The sequence below is a fragment of the Bicyclus anynana genome, chromosome Z (assembly GCF_947172395.1).
Source record: "Bicyclus anynana chromosome Z, ilBicAnyn1.1, whole genome shotgun sequence".
NCBI classification, from domain to species: Eukaryota; Metazoa; Arthropoda; class Insecta; order Lepidoptera; family Nymphalidae; genus Bicyclus; species Bicyclus anynana.
This window is the reverse complement of record NC_069110.1, coordinates 12,704,422-12,728,203: the sequence shown is the minus strand read 5'-3', so window position 1 is coordinate 12,728,203 and position 23,782 is coordinate 12,704,422. Positions and strand designations below refer to the sequence as shown.

Sequence of the window (23,782 nt, the reverse complement as noted above, 5' to 3'; positions counted from 1 at the left end):
TAATGTCTATGCAAGTATTTACCGTTAGCAAAAGATATCCTCATCATCTGGTTCCCAGTTGGCATCGGCCGAGCATCTAATTTGGAAGGGATAAAATAAAAGTCAAATATCGTTTGCACATTTATTTATTCCTACACCAATAAGAATATCAAACATTTATATATGGTGACATTATCATTGAATAATAATAATTATATTATTGAAATAGTAATTTTTGAATTCCATGCATAGGGTAGTGTTACTAATTCACATTATGAAAATATATATCTGGATTATAAAATGTATACTATTTTATAATACATTATTATCAATTCTATATATTTTTTTGTAAAATAACTATTTGGTATCGGATATTTCAATCCAAAACAATAAATAAATAAAACTTATTGTCAGATACTGGTTACCACAAAAATATTCAACAGATATTAATTAATTAAGATACAAAACTGTATTTTCACTGTTTTGCGAGCTGTCTTAGAAACTAATAAAACATAAAATGCATTGTCTGTTGTATGATGACTAAAATACATTGAATATTATAAAAATAATAATACTTCTGTATACTATTACAATATTAAAATAACTATTTAAGACATTCAGCCGGAGGCTATATTTAAAACAGCTGTGACAGAATATTAATTCTGAAATGCCATTCTAATGAGTAGTATATTAATTCTTAGGAGAATAGCTATTTATAAATATTCATACATTAATTTTACAAAGACAGGATTTATAAAAATACTTTAATAGATTCTAAAAAGAAAATATTAACTCAGAAATAAACTTTGTAAGGTCCAGTGTAAGTACATTAAACAAACTATACATTGCAATATATAAACTATATGAAATTTTATATTAATAGGAAATTTGCCAGTAAGGTTAAAAGGATTAAATTTGGCACATATCCCATCCCTAGATCGTTACTTAAAATTTTTATACCTTTAAAAAATTTTAAAAAATAAAATTGAAATTGTAAATTATATTTCAGACTTAAACTAATATTTATATAATACATAACTAAGTTTTTATACCTAAAATAATATTTAAAATATAAATTACACTTTCACTAAAACAATAATTATATCAAGTATAGTTAGGTAAAGTATAGAAGTATGTTTTCTTTTAGTTATAAAATTATTTTGCTTTTTTACCTTCACCATAGACCTTACAGAGCTTAAAATATACATTTATATATTCTAATAACAATATTTATTAAGGACTGACCAAACATCAGCTACTTTTCAAACACTACAAGAAAAGTCTGCAGTTTGTAATGAAAGTGAATTTCTTAAATTATTCATAAAATATGCAACAATTCAAAGCTTGCTGATGCTACAGACAAATACATATTTCATTTTGAAAGCATGCTAAATTGTTAATCACTACAATATATTTGCTATGCCCTGACACAGCCTCCCATCTTTATAACTATGAAGTATGAATACATTTTGGAAATCATAATACCCATTGCGATAGTAACGATTATGTGGAAGCATAAAGCCGCAAGTGTTATATATGTATAATTTGTATATTTATAGTTATTAGACAAAAGCATGCCAACTACACACCAATGTTAATTTTAAAACGAAATATTTCAATAAAAATATTATAACTGTCATTGGAATATAAAATAATAAATAGCAATTGAATCGTAATTGTAAATAAATTTGAATTGTAAATTTCATTTGATAAATAATTATTGAGTCATAATTGTAATTAAAATAATAAATAATAATTGCATGCTCATTAAAATTAAAATTGAATAGTAGAATTGTAAATTTCATTTGAATATAACAATAATAACAAATAATTAATAAGTCATAATTTTAATTTAAATTGATTAATTTAATTAAAGGATAAAATTAATTATTGTAAATGTCATTTGAATTTAAAAATAATAAATAATAATTGAAACATAATTAAAACTGAATTCTTATAAAAACATTTACACTAGAAATTAAGTAACATTCAATAAGACTATGTTAAATGGTAGAGCTTCACTCTGCCCCGAGCTCAATGATATTTTATACTATAGATATGTCGAGTGCCTACAAAATTATCGCAAAATGTCATCCGAATTTAGCTACTCAAACAAGAATTAAACACAAAATACATGAACAATTTTGTGTTATAGTTTTTACACTTCCTGAACACACAACTCGACATTGTAAACAATATTTAGGTATTATTTGTTTAAATAACTTTCAATGTTTACTATGCGACTCAATGAATTAAGCCAATTAGCCGCTTTTTTCGCCTCAGTTTTGACTCGCCAGTGACATATCCATAGTATAAAATCTTTGCCTGACTACATTAAACTATACTAAGCAATCGTTTATTTCTCATTATTGATGCTCTGCATGATGGCTTCGAAGAGATCTTCTGGCAACAACGTGCAATGAGACGATCGGAAGTCACGCGAGTACTTCGCTATCTACAAATTTATAAATTTCAAAATTATTACATGTCTAAACTAAAGCCCTACTCTATGTGTACTGTTTTACCAACAAACAAATTAGAAATGAAGGTAGAAAACGCATGTCATTTCATTACTTATTTATTTTAATTTAGCGGACGCCCGCGACTTCGTCCGCCCTTAGACCTCTTTAATCCATCCCTTAAAGTAGTATCACTGTAAAAATGGAGTAACTTCTCCCGTTACATTTCCCTTAACTGCTCTACTTATATTGATCGTAGCGTGATTTAAATTATACTATAACCTGCCCAGGAGTATGTAAATTAATTGTACAAAACGATACGACCAACGAGATAATCTCGTGTAGATAAATAGACAAATTTCAACCATTGGCGGTGCAACCGTAAGTACCGCTCTTTCATTGGGATAACTCCACCGCCGTTGGACGACATTTTTTAGATATATTTTTGGTCTTAGTCGCATGTTTGCACTACTGGGCTCTGCTCGGAGTTTTACTCTCTGCCACACGATGGAAACTCCATATACTTACGTAGGACGGTAGGGTAGAGGTTGGGTAGGGTAAGATACAGATAGGGTAGAGTTAGGGGTAGGGTAGGGGCAGGGTGGGAGTGGGGAAGGGTAGCGTACATCAGTCAAAGCGAAGCTTCACTGGGTCCGCTAGTATATTATAGTTTAGTAATGGATAAAGTTTCCCCATTAAAAATTACCTACTTAAAATTGCCTACCTGAAATGAATGAATTTTATTTCTATTGTATGAATGTATTATTTGTTGAGTACAAAAATAATTATTCAGAATAGTACTCGTAAGTAGATAAAAGTGTTCATATCAACAAATAAAATCTGTTCTTTGTCATTACATTACAATATAGATTCATCTCATTCCAAGAGTCCTTTTATGTACCCAGGAAGTCAGATATGAATCAATGTGACAAAGAATCACAAAAGAATGACATCTAGTCTAAATATATAAAACATGGTTCTTTTGTTACATTTGTACTAATATTTTAAAGACGAAAGATTTGATTTATTGTTTGCATTCAATACATTCAAAATGTACAGGACCGAATTGAATAATTCTTCCACCAATTGATTTCGACAGTCATCATTACCAACCCATATTCGGCTCACTGTTGAGCCGAGTCTCCTCTTACCATGAAAGGGCTTAGGCATTAGTCCACCACGCTGGCCATATGCGGATTGGCAGACTTCACACACGTACAGAATTAACAAAATTCTCTGGTATGCAGGTTTCCTCACGATGTTTTCTTTCACCGCCACGGATCGGATTCGAACCTACGCCCTTAGACCTTACTTCATAGGATCACTTCTATAGCTTCCATCTTACATTGCATCATCAAGAAAATAAGGGAAGAGCAGTCGGACTCGTCACTGAGGAGTGGTGGTTCGAGCCTCGCCCCGTTGGACTATTGTCGTACCCACTCCTAGCAAATCTTGAAAAAAAAAACTTACCATCTGGTGATGTAGTTAACTAACTTGTAGAGAATAAAAAAAAAACACTTACCAGTCCCAAAATTTTCCGTTTGTAATCAGGTATGTCCTCCCTTGAAAGCACTATACGTTGTTGATCGGACAATGCAGTGCACGATTTGATGCTCTCCAATATTGCTTCCTCAAATAGATAGGGATGTCGTTTCTGTAGCAGATTGATCAGTAAGCCGTTCCCACAGTTCGTCGCTAGCTGGCCAGCCCTGAAATTTATTTCATCTCTATAATAACGAGAGCCTACGGTAGTCTGATATACAGTGTAAACTCCATATAACGTCACTCGATTTAACATCAAACTCGTTATAGCGTCGACATCACATTTGATTGGTTTAGCTTGCTTTCCATACAATGATACACTATATAGCGTTACACGCACTATCTATATGGACAATTAAGTAATAGAAAGTGCCTTTTAAGTTCCCAAAATTAGTGAAAACCGCTCATCTGTCTGCGTTCTTTATTATCCTAGCCCGTAATAAACTCGACTGTCGGCATCATGCAAAAAAGACTTTCTTAGAAATTCGTTCTTTTATTAACAAATTGGAATTGCTCGTTTACGCTGTTGTTGACAATGACTAATAAATAGAAGTCATAATATGTTATCATACTCCCAGTTGGTCACAAACTTTCAAACAGTAAACATGGCTAGTAAAAAAAATAACCGTGTATTGATGAAAAAATTTTACTCGGACATTATTCTTCTTTTCATATAACGACCACTCTCTATAACGCCATAAAATGTACAATCCCTTTCGTGTCGTTATAAAGTTTACAGTGTACTTCATTTGACGAAGACTGGCCATCAACCCATCCTCCTACCATTGGTGAGTATGAGTATGGTACCCAATTATGGGGTTCGGACTGTGGTATGTAAGGTAGTATGTTTCAAGGATCCCAGCTCATGTCCAAGTATAAAGCAGAATGTGGGCTGGATTAAAGAAGTCTAAGGCGGATAAAATTGGAGGCATCTGCTAGTATATTATCAATAAATAGTTTAGATACACAACTAGTTTCATTTTCCTCACATTCGAAATTAAACGTAGTGTTTAACACGGGTAAAAGAATCAATTCCTACTCGGACTATAGCCACCCTCGCTACGCTCGGCAATCTATATACCTCGGGAATAGATTCTTTCCACCCTCGGTTAACAATCTACTGTTATATATATATTATTGTCTGCCATGGCACGTGTCTGACACGTTAAATGTCTGTAGATACACGGCGGCGGAGCCGAGTTGCAGACGTGATTTCCCGCTCTGTTTACCTGCTCCACTTACCGGTTTTATATGAATTTTTAAACTAGCTCTCAAGTCCCTGTCCTTAAGAGGAGCAGAGATTTTGTGCATCCTATTGGTTAATATTTCTCCGTTTTTCGACTCCGCTGCCTTATTTAGCTTACTCCGCTTTCGCTGACTTAACTATTATGTTACAATGGGAAGTTATTTATACCTGAGACATATAACCTCATCTTCGGTTCTTCGGACCAGTTGAACAGGACCATCGTACATATCCATCAACTCGGAGATGTTCAGGTCTACAAACGAACGCACCACCTCCTTCACCAATCGCGCCCATGACTCTGGCATCTGATTTTTGGCCAACGGCAGCAAATCGTCGAAGGAAGCGTCCAAAATCTGGAATAAGTTCATTAAAAAAAAGTTTAAAATGTTTAGTTTTATTTCGCCCTCCATCAGTAATCATCATCATTATCAACCCATATTCGGCTTGCTGCTGAGCTCGAGTCTCCTCTCAGAATGAGAGGGGTTAGGCCAATAGTCCACCACGCTGGCACAATGCGGATTGGCAGACTTCACGCACGCAGAGAAAATTCAATTGAGAAATTTCATGAGAGAATTGAGAAAATTCTTTGGTATGCAGATTTCCTCACCATGTTTTTCCTTCACCGTTTGAGACACTTGATATTTAATATCTTAAAATGCACACAACCCACACCCTCCGGGATCGGAGCCAGAGGTCCACTGGGCTATCACGGCTCTTCCACCAGCAATACTTGACTTAAATAATAGTTATTTATAAAAGTGATGCGTACCATGAAATAAACGAGTAAAAACAATTCATCCCTACTTTACGTTACCCTAAAAATTAATATTATTCAAGATTAAATTTTTCGACTTTGTTCACATTTTCAATGTACATGTATGTGCTGAATTACAGCTTACTAGTAGAAATAGTCTCTGTGCTAAACCGCGGGGAGACAGACGGACGGACAGACATGGTCAAAGTATAGCGAAACTATGAGGGTTCCTTATGGACTACGGAACCCTAAAAATAGGCTGATTTAGATAAATTGTCTTACCAAGCCTTTGATCTCCGGATAGCGAACAGCGGCCCAGGTAGCTGGATAGGCGCCAATACTCCAGCCATACATCACAATGTTCTGCACTTCGAAACCCAACTCGATGATAGCATACTGAATAACAGCATCAACTGCATTCTGCTCTTGACGAGGAAAGGGGAGCCCCTAAACATTGTCAATTTGAAAGTTTTAGCAAGGACACTTTGATTTTAATTATAAGGGACTTTGAATAAATGACGGCCTCCGAACCGCAGTGGTATGCGCGGTGGATTTACAAGACGGAGGTCATGGATTCCGAAATCATTACTTTTTCAATTATTTTAGATATATTTTATTAACTAGTGTACTTTTTTTTTAATTTACCAATAAGGATGATTTAACTAAGCAACACAAGTGCAATGAGTCAATGTGAATATTTTTTATCATTTAATTATTGTCCCAATTAAATAACAGATGAGGGTATATATTTCTTATGCCGGATCTCGTATTATATATTTATCTATAGGCACTTCTTACTAATAATAGTTTGAAGTTCTTGAATAATGTTAACGATGTAAAAACATAATAGACAGTAAGACTAGTTTTTTTCTGAATAAATATCTTACAATTGATTTTGTTTTGTCATAGTTTGTAAGTAAATAAATAAAATATGCATTAGAAGTACGGAAAAAGAGGAAAATATTCCTTTCATCCAGATTAAAAAAAATAAAAAAAAACGAATTGTCTAAAAATTTTCAGTCACATTTTTACATTTGTTCATCTAAAAATTATCATTCTGACAAAATCTACAGTACCGAACGTGGAGCCACAGCATACTCGTAGTGTATATTAAAACAAGGGCCTAACTATTTCACAGATTATATTAGTTAACTTACAGAGCTTCCAGCAAAGCCGGGATGGTTCCAACCCAATGCCGAATAGCCTGCCTTGATCGGTATTGTCATTATACCAATTTCATAGAACCCAGTGTTGCCCTCACAGCAAATTATGAGCGTTTCTCCCTTTGACGATTCAAGCCTTTTATCAACAAACATTGTATCGATAGTGTTTCGGTCTGCTGTCATTATCTTGGCCCTTTTTCCATTCAAGGTATCCACAAGATAAGACCTGCCTTCGAATAAAGGTAGCCCTGAAAATAAATTTACAATTTTAATACTTAACCAATCGTAATAATTGGAAATTAGCACAACTAAACATGATATCACTTACACAGCATGTTCTGAATAATGCCAAGAGTCCCTGGATATATGAGACGCAGGGCAAATGTATGAATGGATATATATGCGAGTAGTTGAATGGTGACCTTGTGATAGTATGGTAGATCAGGATTAGCGCATTTACTGAATGGTTTATTCTCAATCCAACTTGAACTGAAAAAAATAATCATTCTGTTAAATTGCTTCGATTATCTTGATAAATAACATAAAATTGAAAATTTTGTAAAACCCCCGACGGTCATGAAATTATTAATTACAATCTCAATCAAGTCATCAATATTCTCTTTCAGTGCTTATTGACACCCTTTCATAAAAAAATCTAAATTCAAATCGCCTCATCCGCTATGGTGCCACAGACAAACTGACAGACAGACAGACACGTCAAACTTATAACAACCCTCTTTTTGCGTCGATGGTCAAAAATAAAATACAGAACCTCTTACCTGTATACAGGTTGCATAGCAAACGTCGTGGGCCAAGCTTTGATATCGAAATCATATTTCCTTATGCTTTCAATGTAGGCATGTCGATCTACGATCGGCTTGTTGAGGGTGTTGATAAAGTCAACATATTTGGGATTAGTCGCTCTCCCATAAGCTCGGATTAGGTATGACAACGATAAGACGCTGCCAATACTGAAAATCACGTAGACAACAAAGTCCAAGTCCTCCCACCACAGGCCTCTTCTATAAATGTACATACAAATAAAGGGGGATGTGTAAACGCTTACATTGGCTATTGTTTGTATCTGAAAATAAAAGTTTATATTGAATCAATAAAGTAGACTTTTTTTATTCTTTACAAGTTAGCCCTTGACTACAATCTCAACTGATGGTAAGTGATAATGTCTAAGATGGAAGCGGCATAACTTGTTAGGAATAGGATGAAAATACACACCAATTATCGGTTTCTACACGACATCGTACCGGTGCGCAAAATTGTTTGGCGGTAGGGTGGTAACTAGCCACGGCCGAAGCCGCCCACCAGCCAGACCTGGACCAATTAAGAAAATCTCTAGCTCAGCCGGGGATCGAACCCTGGACCTCCGTTTTGTAAATCTAGCGCGCATACTACTGCGCCACGGAGGCCGTCACTTTAAAATTAATTAATACAGAAATTACTTATTATTTTAAATAATTAGGTCTAAATTAAATTAGGTCCTGGGTTTGAATATCAAATATTGAGCTTTGCTGTCTTAGTAGTGTTACATCTCTGGCACCGCTGTGTGTCTCGGAGAGCACGTTTAAAGATCCGTTTATGTCTACAGACACAGTGCGTCACAGACAAGTAGCGTGGCAGACACCCACAGACACCGTCTATTCACACAGGTAGCTAGAGACACTTATCGTCCTTTTCATGAAAGAAGTAGCCCAGACGCGCCGCTAATGTCTTAATGAGGCTCATTGTCATTTGGTAATGGGGGTTAGATCAGGTTTCATAAAAAGGACTCTATAGAAATGAACACATATATGTTTCAGTAAATGAACTTACGGTTGATATTATTTTGTCCGCTATTTTCTCAGTGCGATTTTGTTCATAAACTCCCTGTAAAATTATAAAATTATTAACAGAAGCAGAAGAAGAAGTTATTTAGAAGAACTAAATAGGTATATATTATTACGTCTTGAAGACGTGAATAATGAGTTAGTAAGCCGTGATAGCCCTCCGGAATCGGAGACAGACATATCCACTGGGATATGACCTCTGTCTCCGATTCCGAAAAGATGAAGTTAAATTGCTTTGAGCCGTGATAGCCCAGTGGATATGACCTCTGCCTCCGATTTCGGAGGGTGCGGGTTCGAATCCGGTCCGGGGCATGCACCTCCAACTTTTCAGTTGTGTGCATTTTAAGAAATTAAATATCACGAGTCTCAATCGGTGAAGGAAAACATCGTGAGGAAACCTACATACCAGAGAATTATCTTAATTCTCTGCGTGTGTGAAGTCTGCCAATTGGGCCAGCGTGGTGGACAATTGGCCTTACCCCTCTCATTCTGAGAGGAGACTCGAGCTCAGCAGTGAGCCGAATATGGGTTGATGACGAAATTCGGTTTTGTTTTCTTAAACGTAGGCGTCCACACATCGTACATATCGGGCACATCGCATCAAACGGATTTTAATTAATTTTACGGTAGATAAAATCAGTTCAATGCGATCAGTACGATGCGGATCAGTGGACGCTCTTGTATGACTTTCGAATTTTTAGGAATACTAAAATCCATTAGATACGATTTACCCGATACGTACGATGTGGACCTGTGGACGCATAGCACAAAGGACCAATGTCGAAATATTTTAATTATTTAACTAAATGAATTCATAACTTGTTAAATAATGATTTGAGATAATATCGTCTGTCTTAACTTGAATGATCACATACAATACGGACGTTTTATCCCAGTCTGTCAATAATACCTTTTTTCAAACATAACAAAAAAGCCTTTTTTTTGCAGTTTAAATTTACATTTTTTGCGAATTTACCTATAACAAATTAGTTTTTTACTATAATAAGGTATTTAATTAAAAATTTATATTTGTGCTGGAACCCCACTCAGGTAAGTCCTGCTTTGGAGGAGACCTTTTATCGAGTACGGCCTTATAATAGGCGTCCACATATCTGCATCGTACGTATCGGACGCGTCGCATCGAACGGAATATTAATTTTATTGTAGATTCGTGCGATCCGTAACGCTGCGGATCAGTGTACGCACTTGTATGACTTTATTTTTTATAGAAAGAATACTACGATCCGATTGATGCGATGCGTCCGATACGTATGCGGCGCCTGTTTCTACGTAGGCCTACCATTAGTCTACATTTCGATAGGGGTATTTCGCTATTCACCTTAATTGATCCTTGTAAGAGAAATCTATTTATAAGCCCAGACAGATTAGGTTCAACTTAATTGTTCAATATGTCAGCGTGGGTTGGTAGTCCGAGCAACCCTTAGCAAGATCAATACAGACTTGTTTGTCAGTCTATTTATAGATGATCACGGGCAAAAATTCTTGCTTGGAAATATTAGAAAATGTCTTCCACAAAATTAATAATTCTCTTGCTCATTTATCTATTCAGAGTGCTCGGTATCTCGGGTCTGTTTTCTAATTGCTTTCTACACTTCTGGACTAAGTTTTTTCTTTTCTATTTTTTTATATTTAAAATATAAAATTTTATGCAGTCGGGTTTTTTTATTAGTTTAATTAATTTATTTATTTCATACTTTTTAGTTGTTGAATTTCGGATTTATTTACATGTTACAAAGTACTATAATGCATACGTACAACCGAGGTTAAGTAAATTTCCGAAATATTCTACAGAACCCTCGATGGGCGAATCCGACTCGCACATGTCCGATTTTTATAATCAATATTTTTAATTTAACTATTTTAGGTGTTTTATAACTTCACATAACACAAACCTGATCGCACCTATAGTCATCAGCCTCGCGTATTTTGTATAAACAGTTTCTTTTAACATGGGATAATCAGCATCAACCCATATTCGGCTCACTGCTGAGCTCGAGTCTCCTCTCAGAATGAGAGGGGTTAGGCCAATAGTCCACCACGCTGGCCCAATGCGGATTGGCAGACTTCACACACGCAGAGACTTAAGAAATTCTCTGGCGTGCAGGTTTCCTCACGATGTTTTCCTTCACCGTTTGAGACACGTGATATTTAATTTCTTAAAATGCACACAACCGAAAAGTTGGAGGTGCATGCCCCAGATCGGATTCGAACCCACATCCTCCAGAATCGGAGGCAGAGGTCATATCCACTGGGCTATCACGTCTCCCACTGGGCTATCGCATCTCATATTGCGATATTCGAAATATCTTATATATATATTTTTAGTGTAGTAGCAAAGCGTTAGAAAGAGAATCGGATGTGTAACCCAGAAAACACTCAAGAAACTACAATATTAATTTGAGAAGTGTCACTTGGATTCAACAGATTTTCATGGAAATAAATCTATTATTCACTGTTTATATTGAACTACAGCAAAGGTACGCCTGCTTCTAATGAACTCTATAATTTTAATATAATTCCTTTGATTCAGGACACCATTTGTGACATGTGATATTTAATTTCTTAAAATGCACACAACTGAAAAGTTGGAGGTGCATGCCCCGGGCCTTTACTAGGATTTACGATATCTATCTTACTTCACGTCTCACTTGGTCTTTCCTTGTTTATGATTATGGAAAAACCCTTCTAACAAAATTGGATGCAAACGTCATAAACACATTGAAATTTTGGTTTGGATTGGCACACCCAACTGACCATCAACTTTAATCAGGGCTCACAACAGTTTTGGGTTGAAAATGATGAAGCCATCGGAACTCTACAAACACCTTACGAGTAACCAAAACGCATGTCCTGGCAAAGTGTCAGGACGAATTACTAGTGTCACTCCCAAAAGATGAATGTACCAGTGAATTGCTAGGAATTGCTATACTTGTGGTTATGGCAATAGGAACTGCAAGGGACTTGTTGATTGGATGCAAGGTGCTTCTGGATAGCAGTCTTCAAGCCTTTCAAGAGCTCAAAAAGGATTGACTACAACTAAAAGACAAATTTTTTTCCCAATCTTTGTGAAAGCAGGCTGAAACTTGAAATTCCTCTAGTAAACCCTATTCAATCCTAGGTTTTGCACCTGGTAGGACTTTATTAATGAAATGTACATATAAAAAACATTATAAAATCCCAGAGGATGTTGCTATCTAGATCTAGACCAGACATTTTCCTTAATTTTTGTTATCATGTAAATACATTACATAAAAACACAGACACATACATTTTGTTTTTAAGTATTGAGAATTGATTAAAATTTATAATAAGACATTATTGACGTTACAACATCTTATAATTCAATGCAGGTTTCCGGTTGTAAAATTGAAAAAAGGTGACGTCATGCGTTGTTCCCTCGCTCTAGGGTTGCCAACTCTTTTTACAAGAAATGAAGTATATTCTGGTCTATGAAGATTATTAAACAGTATTTTAGAAAAACCAACAGTATTTTATTTATTTAATTCTTATGATGTTGTCACGTTCAACTAAAGTCAGTAAACCGACTTTACAGACAACCGATTTTTTTTAAAAAGCTTAAGCAGGCTTTTTAAAAATTAAATTACTTATTCTCATATAGCTTGAAATGCTATTTCATCCACACTTTGGTAGGTTATACTGACAAACATTTTTAATTTGAGGAATGAAAAAAGTAATTGACTGCTTTAACCTTTAACATATTCGCTAGTTGCAACTTGCAGTTACTATGCAAGTTGGTAACCTGGGCAACCCTCAAACCAATAGATTGAAAATCAATACATATGTTACTTTAAATAAAGATGCTTCCCTTCGAATGATGCTCATACTCAAATACTACACAAATGAATGCTTAATCTCAATTACATAATAGGTAGGTCTAAAACATGAGTTGCGGTTTCTTTACTTAGAAATCAAGTAATCATAAATTAACTTACCTCACCCGGAATTTCACCATATGTCCTGTACAAGCGTGGTGAAAACAGACACTGCTTCAATCGATTAAACATTTTTATAGTTGTGCGATTATAAATCTTCAAAAATAATTAGTACTTTACAAAAATAATCTTTCAATTTAATGATCGATACATTATAATTTTAGGAGGATAGTTTGATGCAATATTATTTTTATCACTTTGACCTATTTCGTCACGTAACGAAGTGGAACCTTTTACCTATTATTAAAATTTAATAGCAATCAATAATATTAAAATAATATGTTTCACGATCAAACGTATTATCCTATTAGTCTGAGAATCAAACCCATTTTGTGAAACGATCAAACGTCTAGCAACAGCAGCTTCTAATCAAAGACTAAAGAGCGTAGCCGTAGGGCGTAGTAAAAAAAAAAGTTTATTCTTTGATCATCCCGATCCGCGTCAAAGCAATCAAAGGTTCATATTCTTACAATTTATTAATCTGTGTACTCATAGCACAGATTAATAGATACCATAGATAAAAAGATGGGTTGGTAGATGGCGTGGAGGGAAATGTTATTCTATTTCTATGGTAGATGGTAACCTTTGACTGTCAAGTGGCCAGGGTTCCCAACTTGGGAATTTTCCCCCCTGATTTAGGGGGTAAATAAGTGCGATTGGATTTTTAGGTGTCTGAAATTGTTAGGGGTATTTTCAGGAATTTTTTGACTCTTTAATATTTTTAAATTGATAATATTAATATTTCTTTCTTGACCTACCGACATATAATACGTAATTCTACAACCACTCTGTGGCGACTGGCGGAAATTTTTATTCAATAAAAAAAATTATTAAATTTATTCAATGTCAACATTGATTTCAAAATATCTGAATCTTCAGATGAAAACCTAATATTATTTTATGTATTATATAAAAACTTTTGAAACATATTACAGCATATTATTTCTAAATAATTATGATTTTATATTTTTTAGGGGGACAACTCAATAATTTAAGGCGATTTTAGTGGTTTTTGATGAAAACTTTACGGATAAATATTTTTGAGAGTTGGTAACACTGAAAGTGGCGCTTGGGAATACTAGGACCTGACTCGCCAGACAAGATTGAAAGAATCTAATCTCTAGCCCCTAAACCATTAAAGAGAATTTAAATGGTCTAAGCTCTAGCCAGTACAAGACTTCTTTCTCTTGCACCCCAACCTGAAAGGCATTCAGTGGCATGATGCTATGATTGGCCAGCTGAGTCGGCTTTTACAGTTAACAGCTACAGATAATGAGATGATGTAGATTGTTAGCTTGCTGTTACAGGCTAGCTCATAGAATTACTTGTACCGACTCGTAAATCTATGGGCTAGCTAATATAAATAAGTATTATTACCAACTAAGGGAAGAGATAAATGCACAAATTGTATAAATTGTTTTTAATATAGATATGTATAATAAAGTAAAGGTACAAAGTCAAAATATTTGTGTGCATTCTATATTAATACTTGACAAAATTCTGTTAACATGCTAGTTTTTTTTATAACTATTACCATAACAAACATAATACACAGTAACAAATATAATTTATTACTGTGTAGCACGAATCATACCTTATTCATAATTAGATCTATTACATATTTGGACGGAATAGTGAAATAAGATAATCTAAAAAGGCAGTGTAAATACTAAACTATAAAGATTATTTTTTCCTCTTAATCAATCTAATGATTATTTTAGCACAATTATACATGTTGTGTGTGTGTGTGTATTTACGTGTGTGACAATAAAGATAATTGTTACTATAGTAATTTAATGGACGAATGAACTACACTTTATTGTACACCAGAAAATAACAAGCAAGAAATTAATTTAAAACTTATATATACTATTGGCGGCCTTATCCAATCAAAAAAGAGAAAGTAAACACAAGGAATAATGATGGGTGTACATATAAAGAAAAAGTAAATGTTACTTACAACTCAAATAATATCTATACTAATATTATAAATGCGAAAGTAAGGCTGTCTGTTACCTTTTCACGGCTAAACGGCTGAACCGATCAAAACTAATTTTGGGACTTTGGAACAGAACCTAGGCTACATTTTATCCCTAAATAAAAAGAGAAGGGGGTGAAAAAGGAATTGAAAGATTGTATGTATAGTTGCGATAGTGATAATAGAATAGAATGGAATAGGATGGGATAGGATGCGATAGTGAAACAGCTTGATTTACAAAGTTGAAATTAGGCAGGGAGATAGTTTATGGTATCCACTAAGAACTGATTTTGCGATAGTAATAACTGAATACAGTATAGTATAAAAAAATCAAAAATCTAAAATATTAATCTAAATGTTGGGTACAATATGCAAATCAATTGTGAAGAGAGTGTTGAATTCTGATAACAAGTCATAAGTTGATGGCTAATTCTTAAAAAATAAGATTATACTCCAAGAAAATGACAATGATTATTATTATACAACTATCAGCATAATGTGACATCCCTTGCTCAGCAGTCTTTGAAAAATTTTTGGACTTACATACATGTAGTAAGTCTTAGTGTAATCTACAAGAATCAAATCTCATTATAAGCATGATAACCATCAACACAAATAGTGACAGGATAGTATTATAGCCATATACATTAAAATGAAGACCGTTTTGAATATTCAGAATGCAACTATATATCACTTTCTCGTTTTTGAAGCTCTAGATATTCTTGTGATGCTGTGAGTGGTTGTCTTGATACTGATGCAGAGACCGGGGCTTGCCTGTGAACATTGCTATACTCTGAGCCTGTGTCAGAGTAAATGTATTGAACACATTGATACTGCTTCTCAAGTTCAGTGAAGTCCAGAGGTGGCTGTTTGTGGGGAGTGGCTGACCAGATGGACACAATCCAGCGGTTACCTAAAAGTACATAAAACACATATAACTTTATGCCATACATTGTGTGATAGAAAAAAAAACTATGTGTTCCACAAGACTAAATTAATTGTATCCAACCTTCAAGGTTTTTGACCAATTGGAATGTGTCCGTTTATAATCCAATTTTAATTTATGAAATTTTAATTTTGCTTGCAAACAAATCCCAACACACACATTCCAATTGCTCGAAACTCTTGAAAGCTGGATACAATTGATAGATTTTGTATACATTGATCCAAGAATGAACAATGGGAGTTGCAACAATTTCTACCAGTGCAGTATCATCATGAAAAAAATCTAAGATTACAATTAAAGTTAAATACCAGATACCATGCGGTTTCACCCACATAGTTTCCGTTCCTGTGAGACGACAGGGATAAAACATAGCCTATGACACACAATAGTCACATACTATTGGTAAAAGAATTTTCAAAATTGGTTCTGTAGATCTAGAGATTACCCTCTACAACCTCACAATCTTGAAGCATATTCTAGTCGCTTTCTCAGCGCTCTACTACAAAAACGGTTATTATTTGTTTCGTATCAATGTCCGGAATCCATCTTGAGAGAAGCACTCATCTTTCCTTGCCGGATGTCAGCTAAAATCACCTCTCCGATGGTGGCGCCCCCTTGCCGCAACCTAATACCTATGTACAAGTGACCGTAGCGAGCCGAGTGAATGTTCGCCATTAAGCGTCGTTTTTTCACGCCGTTCACATGTCAGCCATTGTGATCACGGAAAAAACAATTTATACCTACATATTAGGTGCACATTTTATATTTTCTGTGTGAATAAACCTCTCCGAAAATGGAGAACGTAAGTGATTTTGTTAAAAGTGAAATTAAAACGTGCACGTTCTCCATCGTCGAGTTCCAGCGGCAGCGGCGGTAGTGATCCTACGAGAAGTCGCAGAGCAGAGCATGTAAGGCTTTGCAAACCGTGAGTTACGTACAGTTTAAATTTTATTACAACACGTCACATTTTCAACAAATCCTATGAATAGAAATAGTGAAAATACGTGTACAATTACAGACTAAGCGACGGTAGTAACGATTGATCTTGGCTGCAAATTAGTACGAAATTGTTGCAACTTTATAGGAATCTATTTACTAAAGCGAGTCATAAACCTCATGAATTCATTAACATCGTTTTAAATACGAGTATTGATAAACTATATATTGTTGATTTTCCCTTTGTTACGACTTTTCTTCACTTAAAAGAAAAATGTGGGTACCCACATTTTATCATTCACACCCGGAGTTAGTATGAAAGAAAACGTTTAAAGGTACACAATTATGAAAGAATTGCATTCAAATATACTGGAATGTTCTTTCGCAGCTTTGTAAAACTTCTTAAGTTGCCAGACTTTAGACTTATTACTCCGAAAGGTCATCTATACATACAAGTACAAAACAATGGTAGGTGAAATGATTTTATCAATTTATTTTTACGTGAAACGAAAATTTTAAATATGATGTTTTGTATAAAATGCCTCCCAAGTGCAAAGCGATTTCAAAACAAGGGGGGGGGGGTGGCTAAAAAACTTACCCTTGATACACTTAGTTCCAGAAACAGAGCAAAACTGTCTTGTTTCTTCATCGTGACATTTCAAGACAAACATCTATTATACTTACCGATAATTCAAGCTAACGTAACGAAAACATTACATTACATTTTAAGACGGATGTTTGAATAAAAAAAAAAAAAAATAAAAATAAAAAAATGAGTTTTGAAATATGTGGACCATCAGACATTTTTAAATGGTGTTCATATCTTCAGACCATATCGTATACCTATTTCCGTTTTAGTTTCTACTCATGCAGCGTTTCAGAAATAAAACGTACACTGTGTATGTATACTCAATACCTATTAACTTTTGCTACACAGGTATACGTAATGTTTATTTTAGAACTGGCGCTACACAGCTTTGTCCATTTTGGTTTTGGTACCAAGACTGAACCAAACATTCCGACCAATCCTAAACTTGACTTAACTGAACGCAACTGATGGAAAGAGAAAAACCGCTTTCGCCTATGCAACCAATTTTGCACCGCATATATCTAAGGCTCGATTAGCACTGAAGTTTAGACAAACAGCAGCTACTTCAGCTGGCCTAATTGACATTCGGTCTATAAGCACCTAAAAACCTTTGCAATAACAACGAATTGGGTTGCACGATTCCAAGAAATCGAGGAACAAGTGTACCTTTTCTAGAATACACCCTTTAGACTGTAAGTCGGTCCTGGTACTGACACAATACCTCGGGATTGTCGGCATAACTTGGATACAAGCAATGTAAAGTCTTTGTAGGAGTCGTATGTGCTTAACGCTATGCAAGACACTTGAGCGACATCTTCTTAAACGTAAGAGGTAAAGCAATGCTAATCTCATATGGACTGGACTGACCCTTTCACAATAAGGACTGTAAACATTAGAATGGATAACCAACTCCGAGAAGTCTGTGCTGACTCCGATACTTTGCCTCAAGTTTCTTCGCAAACTGGGACGCAAGACGCAACGCAAAGTCCCCTTGTCGGAGTCGAAGTGCTTAACGCTACGCAACAGCGTATGTGCTTAACGCTATGCAAGACACTTGAGCGACATCTTCTTAAACGTAAGAGGTAAAGCAATGCTAATCTCATATGGACTGGACTGACCCTTTCACAATAAGGACTGTAAACATTAGAATGGATAACCAACTCCGAGAAGTCTGTGCTGACTCCAATACTTTGCCTCAAGTTTCTTGGCAAACTGGGACGCAAGACGCAACGCAAAGTCCCCTTGTCGGAGTCGAAGTGCTTAACGCTACGCAACAGCGCTTCAGCAACAGCTTCTTAGTCGTAGGTGGTCTCTCTGACAAATATCAATCTCTTAAAGAGAGGCTGACCTTTGCGACCTGTGTGTGTTGGGCCACAGTCCTTCGAGCAGCTAAGTCAACAGGTTACGTTTACAACACGCCTGTTGCACTGCCTAGGACGGATAAGCAGGCTACACAGTTGGACAATGCAATACTACAACCGACTGCTGCCGATAAGTCAACATAGGTGGAGCAGGGCGACTATTCCTATACTGTTGTGCCCAGATATAGATTAATAGGTCAAGAATACCTATAGAACACATGGCAAAACACCTATTGGCCATGCCAACACACACTCATATTGGCTTTCAGATGTGGATTGAAAACGCAATTCAATGACATGAAATTCACGATGTCTTGGACGAATGACTCGCATGGTACGCACACCACAAGAAAATGTAGGTACTGCGATATTTTATCAGCATTGTCGATTGCAAAGTGCTTAGATGCTTCTTCAGATCTATAACCGATACGTGGATTGCTTATATAAACAGAACAGAGTTATCTAGCAGTCACATCAGGTCCTAACAAAATTAGACAAATAAAATATTTATATAATAGCTCAATATTTCCTGGACGGGTTTAATACAGAGTTGTCCTCTCGAGTCAGCAAACTTAGTCAGAATGATTTTTCTTTTTGACGTGCGGCAGCTATATTATTTCAAGTGTGAGACACGCCCAAAACAAGCGTCTTGTGTAGGAACTACTCATGCTGAATAGCCTTTCGAGAGCAGATGATCAGGACTAGTAAGCCTTATACACAACAACACGTTATGTGTACTAAAGAAGCACAACTGGTTGTCTCTTCCACCAAACCTCATCGTACATGGCCACCGGAATCATTCCAGTCATTTTGAGCGGAAAGCTATTAAATTTTAATTTTTTAAATATGGCGATCACACACACACCACAAAACAAACAGATGCACATGCCCCAGTGATTCAAGGTTATAATTACTGAGCCTCACCGATTTTGAGTGACTAGAAATGTTGATCCATTGACCTGATCAAGGGCAGCAGTTATCAATATCCAGCCGGCGCTACAATCATATGATAAAGCCAGTTTGAGACAGATGTAAAGAAATGGTGTATCCCACAAACCATTGAATTTATATTCTACAATGTTGGACAAATAGTTTGCTATCTGTCTTGGATGACAAAAGTATGTTAATACAGAAATCGGTTCCTAATATAAAAAATTTACTAATTTGACTAGTAGGTGAGATGGGCTTATATTAATGCTTCTTCACGTTGGTATCGATACCCAAAGCTATTTCAGTATCGGAAGAGAAGTTAAAATGGTATCCTAAACTTACCACCGTATTATATAGTTTCACATGATCCTGACAAAATCAATAATTTCTACACCCAGCTTAGTAAGGGCTTCTTCACCGTTGAACATGGATTGTCATAATTTTATCAATCAAGATACTAGTACAATGAACAGCAGTGACGTGCACCTCATACATGCAAAGGATTCGCTTCTACCGGACTCATTTACCGTCAGCATAATCAGCCGGGCCTGCCTACTTATGGGATATGGAGCTTGAATCCACCATGCTGTGAAGTCTATTATTTAAATAAAAGTAATTAAAATTCATTTATCGCCAGAATGATGAATCTAATGATATTAAATTACATTTTGATGTGGCACAATCTGTCTGATGGGTTGTGGTAAGTAGATTATTTATAGGTACATATCCTAGTTCCTGGGCGTGTCACTGTTGGCTAACATATTTGGACTCTAAAGTGCAGAGTATCATTAAGAAGCAATTCATATAGAGTTTTGAAATATAATCGGTAAAAAATCCAAGTATGGTTTATGGGTTTAAGCAACTGTTTTGTATTGCTGTAACTGAATGACAAAACATAACTAATTTAATAATACTAGGAGCTATGTTACGTATGCATCTTGAACAATAATAGGTTAAATAAAATTGTTTTACAAGATCTGTAAAGCAAATCTTTCATCAGATTCTATCCATTTCTAGAAATTCGGACGGATTTGGAAGTCAGATTTAATTACTAACATCTAGAATTCTAGAAAATCACTGATTATGAATTCCAAAATAAGTATACATAACTGGATTACCTAGGCCACTATCAAATTCCTTAACATACATATTAAGAGTATATTTGTACTTCAAAATTGAGAATTTTCATTTATTCAAAAATACTTTTCAGTATAATTCACATTAAAGCGTCAACCTTGCGAGCACCAGGTGATAACAAACACTTCACTCAAGATGGATTCCGGACATTGATACGAAACAAATAATAGAGAGTTTTAACTACCAATAAAACTTACCTATTATTTTTTCATCAATGTCCGGAATCCAGGTAAGGCCTACCTGGTGCATCATGAGTATAATAATGGCGAACATTCACTCGGCTCGCTACGGTCACTTGTACATAGGTATTAGGTTGCGGCAAGGGGGCGCCACCATCGGAGAGGTGATTTTAGCTGACATCCGGCAAGGAAAGATGAGTGCTTCTCTCAAGATGGATTCCGGACATTGATGAAAAAATAATAGGTAAGTTTTATTGGTAGTTAAAACTCTCTATTTTTACAAAAAAATGCAAGAGACATTTTTTGTAGATTAATTTTTTTTTTTTTGACGTGTATAACTTTTTTAGCTGGCACGTTAAGAATGACGATTTTTCAAGTCTTCTTTAGAACGCCTTACTAAAGGTATATACAAAAATTCAGCTTACTAGGAATTATTCCGCAGATTGAGCATTAAAATGATAAATTCTACTGGGCTACTTGCATGGATTGTAAGTCATGTTAGGTTAAAGTAAAGCTTGTAAGATAGAAAACACCACCTGTATGTCTGTCCAACCAATAATCTGCATATCTTGAGCAGCAGCACACTACATTGAGTATTATAAGGAGCCCAAGGATAACTGAGCAAATTGCGATAGCTATATAGAATGGTGTAAAATCTCCAACTTTAGAAAGTAACGGATTAAGTGCTTTGTATGTTTCATTCCCTGTAAAATAAGCGGATTCCATAGCCGACATCTTTTTATTCACCTGAAATGAAAAAGCACGCTTCAAATATTTCAGTTAAAGTTTTCTACATATAGTAAATTGAATGTTTTTTAGTACGTTCCTAGTAATATAAATACGATTACCTTATTATATTCCCGTTTAAATTTAAATTAATTTAATTTACTATAGGAAACTGTAGTTATTTATTATTATTTATTTTATATATGTTTTTTTTAATTTTAATAACAAGCATAGAGCTTTACGGCTTTGGGTTCAAGTACTTTTGAGCCCAACACAAGAAAGAAATATAAAAAAAAAACTCAGTTTCAGACAGAGTTTCAGAGTAGTATTGTATTTTTTTCTCAAAAACCAAAGAATGTATTCACAGAACAAATTAGTGTGATTAATTTAGTAATTTAAGTCAAAGATACCATGCTTAAGTAAACCAAACATACCATAGATTTACGAGTCGGGACAAGTACAAACATACTGTTCGCAGTAACGCCATCTATCTAAGTACCCTCTGAACTAAAGTTATAAATCTAATTATCGATTGTCCCGTAAATACATACTCTACATAGTGACTACGTCGTACTGTTATTTAAACGGGTACATAACATGCCATGGCAACTTAGAAGAACGTGAAATCTTTATGAAACAGCGTCATCTACATTCTAGATTTAAGATTCCAGGATAGTAAATATAATTACTTATGGTGTGTATGTATTATAATGTTTTTAGAGATTTAAACCCTGTAAGTATGGAAAAAAAAAAAACAAAAAAAAAAGAATTATTTATAATTTTAATTTTAACGCGTAATAGGAAGAATGTGTTTGTATTTCTGAAGCAAAGGGATTATTAAAGAAAGACAGTAACCGTACATTAATTTCAACGATGTTCCATATAGTTATTTGGCCTAATGGTGCAAAACAAAGGTACGATCTCATAATCCTGAGTTCGAGCCTGGGGGTAACATTAGAAAACTTTTTGTCTTTTGTTTGTTTTTCTCAATTGGTTTCTTCAACTATTACAAAATCAAAAATCTCTCCTTTACAAAAAATATGCATTATTGTTTTTATAACATAATGGATACTATACTAAAAATACCGTAGCTAGTCACTAGATGGCGCTATCACAAACGTTCCGAAAAAAGTTAGAGTTGCCTATCTATTTCCAATAATACATTGTAATCTTTGGTACATACCACGATAAAACGACGAGATTTTTATTGTCGATATTTCGACCCAGTTGCATGGATCGTGGTCACGACGGGACTGAAGTTGCGAGATGAGAAGTGAAGTCAGCTGTTAGGGGCAAAATCGATCTACCCTCTTTCTTGTTCTTTTTCTTTTTTCAACGACCTCGCGTTTTTGGCTGTTTAGGCAAACCACACTCACGACATCGCTTTTGTTATTATGCGTATCGCGGCGCCCTCTTGGTTTGCACAATTCTACCACCGGGTTTGTACCCGTTTAAATAACATTCATAATGAACAACCACGAAATAAGTTTAAAATCATTACGTCGTACTGACATCGAGGCTTACTAAGATAACGCAATATTTAAACGTTAGCCAAAATTTCATGGTTTATATGTTATTCTAATTTTTCTACATGATGACAGATCGATGGTTTAAACCCATTAAATCGTGATCATGTACTTTTTACAGAACGGTCTCGTAGAGCGAGGCAAATCCGGTAATAGGCTACTTGCCTCTTTGTAAACAGCGTTTAAATTGAAATATGGAAGTATTATAAGCTATATTTTATTTTTTCCCGTCAATAATAACTAGTAAAAAAATTAATATTAATGAAAAAATATCTACGTAAAATTTTTGCCGCTGAAACACACCAGATTAGCAACTGACGTCATTTATAGAGATACCAACGTGATTGGCGTTTGTAGTGATATGATTATATCATGTCACCGCAAGCGCCAATCACAAACCGATGCCTTGTAGCGAATGATGTTACAGTTTATGATTGGCGTTTGCGTTTGCGGTGACGTGATAAAAGTACAATTTTGTTTTATAGAACAATTGTGAAAATTACGAGATTATTTTCA

General features: G+C 35.1%; 2 protein-coding genes across 2 annotated transcripts; both read right to left on the bottom strand.

The window, feature by feature from the left end:
* Window positions 1-109: 109 nt before the first annotated feature.
* LOC112046280 (phosphatidylserine lipase ABHD16A) lies at window positions 110-13,345 on the bottom strand. The gene is made up of 9 exons (XM_024082881.2): window positions 12,959-13,345; window positions 8,971-9,024; window positions 7,923-8,227; window positions 7,472-7,632; window positions 7,138-7,391; window positions 6,263-6,427; window positions 5,395-5,579; window positions 3,961-4,147; window positions 110-2,434 (listed from the first exon to the last, which is right to left on the bottom strand). Exons 1-9 carry the CDS (start codon window positions 13,028-13,030, stop codon window positions 2,336-2,338), a joined length of 1,482 nt encoding a protein of 493 aa, XP_023938649.1. The 5' UTR covers window positions 13,031-13,345; the 3' UTR covers window positions 110-2,335.
* Window positions 13,346-14,363: 1,018 nt separating this feature from the next.
* LOC128199706 (uncharacterized) lies at window positions 14,364-22,020 on the bottom strand. Its single transcript, XM_052890544.1, has 3 exons — window positions 21,863-22,020; window positions 21,551-21,761; window positions 14,364-15,849 (listed from the first exon to the last, which is right to left on the bottom strand). Exons 2-3 carry the CDS (start codon window positions 21,747-21,749, stop codon window positions 15,620-15,622), a joined length of 429 nt encoding a protein of 142 aa, XP_052746504.1. The 5' UTR covers window positions 21,750-21,761; window positions 21,863-22,020; the 3' UTR covers window positions 14,364-15,619.
* Window positions 22,021-23,782: the final 1,762 nt, after the last annotated feature.

Coding starts and splice junctions, on each gene's coding strand:
- LOC128199706 (XM_052890544.1), bottom strand. CDS start 21,749: ATGTCGGCTATGGAATCCGCTTATTTTACAGGGAATGAAACATACAAA. Junction 15,850..21,550: donor TTGGTTGGACAGACATACAG/GTGGTGTTTTCT, acceptor ATGTACTTTTAG/GTAACCGCTGGATTGTGTCC.
- LOC112046280 (XM_024082881.2), bottom strand. CDS start 13,030: ATGTTTAATCGATTGAAGCAGTGTCTGTTTTCACCACGCTTGTACAGG. Junction 7,392..7,471: donor CATTATTCAGAACATGCTGT/GTAAGTGATATC, acceptor ATTTATTTTCAG/GGCTACCTTTATTCGAAGGC. Junction 4,148..5,394: donor GATGAGGTTATATGTCTCAG/GTATAAATAACT, acceptor AATAAATTTCAG/GGCTGGCCAGCTAGCGACGA.